This window comes from Vicia villosa, unplaced genomic scaffold (assembly GCF_029867415.1).
Source record: "Vicia villosa cultivar HV-30 ecotype Madison, WI unplaced genomic scaffold, Vvil1.0 ctg.002191F_1_1, whole genome shotgun sequence".
Lineage (NCBI taxonomy): Eukaryota > Viridiplantae > Streptophyta > Magnoliopsida > Fabales > Fabaceae > Vicia > Vicia villosa.
This window is the reverse complement of record NW_026705863.1, coordinates 57,377-66,824: the sequence shown is the minus strand read 5'-3', so window position 1 is coordinate 66,824 and position 9,448 is coordinate 57,377. Positions and strand designations below refer to the sequence as shown.

Sequence of the window (9,448 nt, the reverse complement as noted above, 5' to 3'; positions counted from 1 at the left end):
GCATTGATAAACATTTACAAGTATACTCTAACATGTTCCCCTAGAGCATTAACTAGCGAATGGTTGACCATGAATGCCCATTATGTTGATTAATGATATTTAAGGCCTTTGCCTCAAATCCACTAGTAGAAGGATCACTATAAAAGAGAATCACGACTATCCGAAAAAGACGGAGTCTAATCATTTAAATTAAAATTCATCTATTATGACTCCATTACACCAACTTTAGAAAATTAGAAAATTATGTTCTTTACATCAACATTTGACGTCCATTGTGGACTCCATTAAACCTGACCCAGACCTAAAGTTCACAGTGATACTCTTTGGCTAAACCTGGATTTTCGTTATCATGACGTCCAAAAAACAAATTCTATTAGGATTTAGCCAAAAGGGACCAACACCCTCTACAATCAGTAAAGGACACAATCATGCAGTTAGTGGACTATTGACGTTAGATGGTAATCAATCAATACATATTTATCATGCTATAAAAATATTAAAAGTAGTATAACAGATCGAATGGTTGAGATCAACTTGTAGTCACTATTAGACTGAATGTAATCCATTTCATGCTAAAAGGGACCAGTATCCTCTAAAGAAAATGAAGGACATAGTCATGTAGCCATTGATCCGTTGACTTTATGATGGTAATTAACAGTGCAGATTTAGCATGCTGTTAACATATTAAAAGTAGTATAACAAATCAAATGGTTGAGATTAACCTACGGTCACTATTTGATTGAAGGAAATCCATTTCTAGCCAAAAGAAGCCAATCTCCTCTACAGTTAGTGAAAGACATAGTCTTGTAGCCAATGAGTTGTTGACCTTACGACGGTAATGAAACAGTGCAGATTTGGTGTATTGTAAACATATTGAAAGTAGTATAATAGACCAAATGGTTGAGATCAACCTGCATTAACTATTTAACCGTAGGGAATCCATTTCCATCCAAAAGGGACTTGTATTCTATATAGTCAGTGAATGAGACTTCTACATGGTCAACCAAATGTAACTAATGATGAACTAAGCCAATATTATGATTGGGTTTTGGGTCACGGTGATAGTTCAATTAGGGATTCTAATGATATTAATATTATACTTGATATCCCACAAGACTTTCTTATTAAGAAAGATAACAATCCTCTTGCCGCAATTGTTGAAAGCACATATCCTTCTATTTTAGATGATATTAACGAAGTATCTTTTTCCCAAAGCACGACTATATTGGCTTAAAAAAATACCAATATTGGTAGATTAATGATTATGTGTTGGATTTATTTCTGGGAGAAGACAAAATACATTTGAGCTATGATAGTCCATATTCTTCTAATTTAAAGATTGATGTAGTCAATGATTTAATACCCCATTCCCCATCGATAATTTAATAAAAAATCAGAGTAAATTAAAACAAAACATCAAGAATAGGATGCTACGTCTCAACAACATAACAAAACATGCTCAAGTAATCACAACGAGATACATAACACACTTCGAATGAACCAACAACACTTTCTTCAAAGTTCTAAAAATTCAACTCTATTAATTCAGTGGAAAACAATCATAATTTATTGTCAACAATCTCAACTCATAGTAAATCCAACAATTAATCAAATAAAAGAGAGTTTACAATACTCCCACAATTCTTCAAAATAAACAACAACTAATCAAACCAAACAAGTGTTCATCCCCCCAGTGTTATGTATCAGAGCACGACACCGACTCGAAAAGAAATGGCGACTAACCTCGCCTATTGCGAATCATCCGCGCGTTACCCACAAAGAGGTAACTTTCAAACAGAAGGGGTGATATATCTCAACAATATAATAAGAGGTATAATCATAAGCATACAACAGAAATATCATGCTAGATTCCAAGTTCAACGATTAATAGTCATGATTCATAATTGATTATACAAACATACATGCAATTATCACTATTCTTCATAAACACATGTTGGTTATACAATCCAACTTCATCTCTATACCATCAAACCAACCAATTGTAATGCAATGCTACTAATAACGACACAATGCATGTGGTACCAATATTTTCGCTAATGCCAAATATGGACAACGACAATCTTCGTAGTGTCGCATAAAGACAACGAAAATCTTTGTTGTGCCAGTCTAAAACATCATCAATCTTCGTAATTTATGCAATGCATGCGACACACACATACGACATACATCTTATGCAACTACCTAACAACAATATTCAACACATGCCAAAACAGGCTATCAACATCAACATCACCCTGTAACAACACATACTAGACAACCACACTACCATCATATCATCTTTGTAAGCAATTACAACACTTCGCATTATAGCACATACAACATACACACATATTGGGCCTCTTCCCATAAAATACATGGCTACCGCTATCAAACTAAGTTTTATAATATAGATAATACTTTTAGCTTCCTAAAGGTCCAAACGGTGTGTCAAACTCACACCCGAGTCAAAAGTTATGACCTTTACAATTCTTCAAATTCTGGGACCATTCGCCCGGCAAGGCCCTTCATCCGCCCGATGAACAATTACAGTAACTTGGCAACTTTTGGCACCCTTCGCCTGTCTTGTTTGCTCGACGCTCTCTAGGCGAAGCTCACTCGCCCGACGAGACGATCGATTTGCCCGACGAACCCTTGCGATATGGAATTCCCTGGTGCATTTTCCTGCTCGATCAAACTTAAACCAAGTGCGATCTCTACACCTAAAACACTAAAATTCACTTTTGTACACATCTAAAACATATACAATTCATGAGATTAACAACATACAACATTTACAATAGTACAAAGCACATTCTAACACCAATTGCATACAATTCCAACCAAATTATAGACATCAATTCTAAGAACCATCTACACCCAAAACCTAACATGCAATCATCATCTACCTACAATTATACCCTTTAGTAGACAGTTGGAACCCCACCCTTATCTTAGATTTTTTATTCCTTAAGCTCCAATAATGACCTTCTTCTTCCCAGCTCTTCCTCTTTCTCACCTCTGTCTTTTCTCTATTTTCCACGATCGATCATAATAACTCTCATTCTATTCCTTTTTCTTTTTATTTATCTAACCTTAGGACTTTTTTAAATTAATTAATAATATAAAATACTAATTATTCTACTAATAATTATTAAATAATATAATTGCTACTAATTCTTTCACTACACTCCCATACCTCTACATTTTTAGTTATGCACCCTTAAGCCTCAATTCTTTATTTTCTAATACCACTATAATTCTTGCTAAACAACCCACACATTCATATGATTCAACAAACACATCGAAAATACCGCATCACATAATTATAATAATTAAAAATAATCTAAATTGAATCGTGGCGTTACAAATGACATTCCCATACCATAATTCTTGAACATAATTAATATTTATGGACTTCTAAACACAAGTTGAAATTTAATGTTGGGGTAACAATAATGTCATTAAGAAATATTGATTAGTCTTTAGGATTGTGTAATGGAACTTGACTGATAATCATCAAGATGAGAAAATATGTTGTTAAAGGAAATGTTATATCAGAAAGTAATATTGAAGATAAGGTCTTTATACCTCGTTTGTCCCTGACTCCATCTGATGTCAGAATTCCTTTCAAATTTCAACAAAGACAATTTCTATTGGTCAAATTTTTCACACGATCACTTAAGAATATTGGAGTTTATATTCCTTCGTCAAAATTTTCACACGATCAATTATATATGACAATTTCAAGAGTCACTTTAAGAGAAAGTTTGAAGTTGTTGATAACCGATAAAAATAGTTGATGTGCTAATTCAATATTCAATATCATATACATAGAAGTTTTTCGAAATGTGTGACATCTCATGGTAGCATATATACTTTTTTTTTTATATATAGTTTATAGGTTTAAATAGTTAAACTGTCGTTGTAAGTTAGCGAATTTTTGATTTTTTTCTCTGTTTTTTTTCTTAAAATAATTTCTGAATGTTAATTTTTTTCAATACACGCACCTAAAATTAAAATTTGTAGATTTTTTGCGGATTTTAATTTTTTAGACGAATACCAAAATGCTTTTAATATTTTGAGATTAGTTTAAGAAAAAAAAATACAAAATCAAAAACTAAAAGCTCATTACCTTACCTAAATAATTTACCTATTTAAGTCTAATTTTTATTATTTTATTTATTTGTACATTAATCTTAATCAAATATTTTAAATTCGAACGAGACTGGCGTTGCACAAGTCAAGTAACTTTTATATATATATATAAACAAAGATAACTTTCTAAAAAAATAAAAATAAAAATCAAATTTAATCCATTAAAATAAAAAATAAAATTGAATGAAAATCTAAAAAAGAAAAACGAAATCTAGAAAAAGCAAAATCAATACCTAAACCAAAGAAGGGTTTTGTATGCTTTATTGGACCAGCACACCAACCAAACTCTTAACCCAACCGACACGTTCTTCTCTTTTCACTCTTCTTCAATTTCCTCTTTCTCTCCCTCTTCTCTCTCTGCTACTAAATACTCACACACTAGATTCACCATTCTTCTTCCACCACCAACACCATGTTGCAGTTACTCTACACTGCGATCTTCGGCGAAATGCTCCTAATCCTAACCCTAGTTTTCAAAACCCCACTCAGAAAACTCGTGATCGTTTCTTTAGATCGAGTCAAACGAGGTCGTGGACCAATCGTTGTTACCACCGTTGGTGCGACGTTAGTGGTTGTGCTTTCTTCTAGTCTCTACAGTATGGCGAAGATCCAGCAACGTACCGTTGAAGCTGGGGTTGTTAACCCTACTGATCAAGTTCTTATGTCTAAACACATGCTTGAAGCTTCTTTAATGGGTACTTTTTCGATTTTTCTCTTTTGATGGCTTTTTGTGATTAGAAATAGTTGCTTTTATTTGAAATCGAAGATTTACTGTTGACAATTTATAATGGAGTTGGTGGTTTTGGTTAATTGATTGATTAGATTGTTTGATTTGAAATTTGATTTTTAGGGTTTAGTATGTTCTTAGACTTTGTGATTATCTCGAACTTTCTAGTCTTTATATAGCTACTTTTCAGCAGCTCTGTAACACCTACACCTCTGAAAAAAGTGTGTCTGTATCAATGTTGGTGTCTAAGACTAGTACCGACACTTGTGATCAAGGTTTTAAATATTGGTTGTGGTTGCGTAAAGTAAAGGTTTTCGCAGTTTTGGTTGGTATTGGTGTTGCGAGGCTGATTGCGGTTGTAGCAGTGTGAATTTACTATAATTTGTTCTTTATCACAAAAATGTTAACAATGGTATCGGTACTGGAACCTTCCGATACATTTTTATCGCGGCTGTCTTTATGGTAATAGGCACTTTTTAAAACCTTGCTTGTGATTACATTTAATTTATTTATTTTTTCAAATTATTATTGGTATCACCGTGTTAGTGTCAGGTGTTGTGTTTCCGGTTTCCATATTTTGTAGCTTTTCAGCTCCTTGAAATTATAAATCTGAACTAGTATATGGGTTAAGATGAAAATTTTGTAAGAACTGAAAACATATTTAGTTTTTTTTTTTTTTATGGTTGTAATTTAAAAGGTAAACTTCTTTGATGGGATGATTAGGTTGATAGTGTTGGCTATGATTTGATTTGTGGATCAAGTAATTTATGTATTTTTGTGGATAACATAATAAAGAAAACGATGTACTCCCTCCATCCCATATTATAAGCAAAAATCACCTTTTCAGATTCATTGAATAATTAATGTATCTAGACTATATATAGTCTAGATACATTAATTTTTCAATGAATTTGAAAAGGTGATTTTTGCTTATAATATGGGACGGAGGGAGTATGTGATTGTGATCACAGTGGAAGATGAATTGAGAAAGGCGGTGTTTTATGCCCTTGCTAGTTATTGTTTGTTTCCTTTGATAGAAGCTCCATATAAAAGAGTAATGGACCTTTTCATTCAATGCTATTTGGTTTTCTATATGGGTCAATTTTTTGTGGCTTTTTTCAAATTTTTATGTTTCTGTATTTTTGTTTTGGTCGATGTCTTAGAAAAGGGGATGTGATAATGTGAATGTTTAATTTGAGCTGTTATCACTGAAATAGTGGTCATCACTCATCAGTATTCTGCATATTGTTAAATAGTGGTCATCACTCATCAGTATTCTGCATATTGTTGATTACTTTAAATTTGAATCTTTGAGATGAATATCTTTGCCGACACCTATTCCATTTATCTTTCCTGATCTTATGTGATCATGCAGTGGTTGTTTTATTGTTAATTGACTTTGCTTGTGCAACATTTAAGCCTTATAATAACTGTTTGGCTGAAGGGGTGTTTGATTCTAAAGTTTGCAGGGCACGGGAGGGAAAATAAGCGGCAAAAATGCGTCTTTCCTCCTATTTTCATCTCCTCCGAAATTGGATGGGTTTGGAAGAGAGGAAAAAATCATTTAGAATTTGTTGACTTCACTATCCTTGTTTTTTCCCAAACTTCTCTTGTATATATGTTATTCCTAGCACTCCGTCTTAATATTGCTGCCTTTAGCTTCTTTGCTTTCATATTGTGCAAGCCTATGTTTTAAAGTTTCTCCATGTCTTGAAAGACGTATCAGTTAATCTTTTTGCAACTTATTTTCACCTACCATGTTACATATCACCTCTATTTGGTGATATAACTCGCATATTTGATTAGCTTGAGTTGCATACATAGTATAAACAACACCAATATGTTTTGTTGAAACTTGGAAAACAATAATATGCAAAGTCATTTAGATCTGAGTTTTATAGTGGCTCCCCTAAGAGTTTTCTTTTCTTCTCTTCATCTACCGCTATTTATTGGGACTTGGATTATGTGAATTAATGATTCCATGTAGTTTAACACGATAATCAATCTCAGCAATTGATTTGAGTTCAGACGGTAAAGATAACACATCTATAAAATCAATTTAATCTGGTCTTGGCCATAGATTTATATTAGATGGTTGAGATCGGTAACTCGGTAATGCAAATACTGCACCCAATTGTATCCCTAGGCCTTCTTCCATATGATCAACTTCTGTTGGTCTTCCAATTGTATGGCCGAACCATCTTAAGTGAAGTTCTATCATTTTAATCTCATTTGCTTACACGTCTTACCAAATTTTCATCTCAGATACACTCAAGTTAGGTTCTTTTTGGCATTTTATTGCTCAACCTTCAGTACTGTAATGCAATGTTAGTCTTAACTATATGGCTGTTTGGTGATTTTGGTTTTTATGAAATTTGGAGATACCCTTAGCTATAATTATCAATTCTTTTTTATTCTTATGTATGTTATAATTTTTGAACTTGGTTTTTGACATTGTGGGCAGGTTTTGTGCTGTTCCTATCTCTTATGATTGATAGATTGCACCACTACATAAGAGAGCTTCGATTACTCAGGAAGACCATGGAAGCAGTTAAGAAACAAACCCGAAGTTTTGAGGATGGTAAAAACGGTAACACCGAGGAGCAAAAAGCGTTGACTGAAGAAATTACCACATTGAAGTCTAAAATTAAGAAGCTGGAATCCGAAATTGATTTGAAAGGAAATAAGGAGAAGACTTTGGAATCGGAAGTAGAGGCTCTTAAAAAACAATCGGAGGGGTTCCTTATGGAATATGATCGCCTCTTGGAAGACAATCAGAATCTCCGGAGTCAGTTGGAGGCCTTTGACCATAAGAGTACATGAGAGTTACAATGTATCTAGAAAAAACAGTTCTCTCTTTGTTTCAACTGCTGTTTTAATGTTACATGCTTGCTTAATGAGTTCACAGTTGTAAATTTTAAGGTCTAAAAACAGCTTTGTGGATTGAGTAAACGTACTGTTATTTAAGCAGGTAGATTACATATTGTTATTCTATAGTTTCATTTTGAAATTTTCATAGATTGGATACAACTATGCTAACTTACATATTTGATATATATTCTGGACCTTAGACCGTTTCATATTTGTCATATAATAGATTGATGTGCATTGTTTTCTCTTGCAGATTCTAAAGAAGACTGCTTGGTAGTACTAGTACCAATTAGTCTCAATTAGAGCATATTGTTAAGGAGTATAATCTCAATTAATCTCATGAGGAATGAATGAGATTACCTAGTTTTAATCTTTTGAATGAGTTGTTGTATAATTCAAAAATTAAGAAATTTTTATCTCTATCTCATATCTGAGCCAGTTTCTGATGTAGTCGTTGTACTCTTTTTCTAATGAATCCTGTATAAGGTTTATATCATAATATCTGCACACTAAATGAAATCATTAGTAATAAAATTGTTACTCACAAAATATATGCTTGTTATCATCAAAACCAGATTCTGAACATAGATTCTCATCTTGTTCTAACATGCGGTACTTGGACACAATGTTCCTGACTCATAGAGAAAGGATTTCTTTTGGAGAAAAGCTTAGAGCTATGATGAAAGAGTCCATATTTACCAAGGTAAGGGTGAGGTTCTTTCATGATAAAGGGTTGTATGATAGTATGTTATGGTGGGTAGACTCTATACTTGATATCCATGTTCTTCTATGTGCAATTTTAGGTAAAACTTGATAAACTTGATATTGCTACCAAATATCTTTTTGCATGTCTGATTTGAAAGTACGCCTAATTTTCAACTCACCGATCAACCTTCAATTTTCATCTCACGTAAATAAAAATAATATTTATATACGGGATAAAATTTATTATTGATCTAAAACACTCAATATATTTTAACTTGTACTCAATCACTTTTTTAAACCACTTTTCAATTTCACATTTTCAAATCAAAGATGTCTACTCAACACAGTGTACGTCTGCTATTTTCAAAGACGTGTACATTTTCTGAAAATTTTAAAGTTATGATTTTATGATTTTTTTTAATAAATAGTTTCTAAAATTATTGCTTTTAAAAAGAAAATAATATATAAGGAAATTCATGATTTAAAAATAAAAATCATTTGTCTCTACTTTTTATCATAGTTATTAGTTTATAATCTATATTTTATTAATTTATAATATCTATGATATAGTTTAGTTTTTTATTTTAAAATTATAATATATTATTTATAAGTAAAAAATATGTATTTTTTTAAATAATAAATTATTTTGGTTAAGCTATTTTATTTTTCTTTCTTTTCATTTTTATTAGATTTGGAAGCAAATACGCGCAATACATAAGTACCCCGTGCGAATACACGGGTATCTATGAGTTTAAATGAAACTACTATACCAATACTCTGACGTAGTCACGAGTTTAAGGAAATTATATAAAAGGATATTATACATTTCATTTACCTTCCCTATACAACTTTATCTAAATCCATACTCAAATACTTCTTTTACTTTACCTTCAATAATTTATGGGGGTAATAATTAAAAGATTGGTTTTAATACTTAAAACGATTTACTTTACCTTCTACAATTAATGATTGTTTTTAAATTTTTTATCA

General features: G+C 32.1%; 1 protein-coding gene across 1 annotated transcript; it reads left to right on the top strand.

The window, feature by feature from the left end:
* The first annotated feature begins 4,403 nt into the window (after window positions 1-4,403).
* On the top strand, window positions 4,404-7,912 carry LOC131638152 (uncharacterized). Its single transcript, XM_058908701.1, has 2 exons — window positions 4,404-4,850; window positions 7,347-7,912. Exons 1-2 carry the CDS (start codon window positions 4,568-4,570, stop codon window positions 7,703-7,705), a joined length of 642 nt encoding a protein of 213 aa, XP_058764684.1. The 5' UTR covers window positions 4,404-4,567; the 3' UTR covers window positions 7,706-7,912.
* Window positions 7,913-9,448: the final 1,536 nt, after the last annotated feature.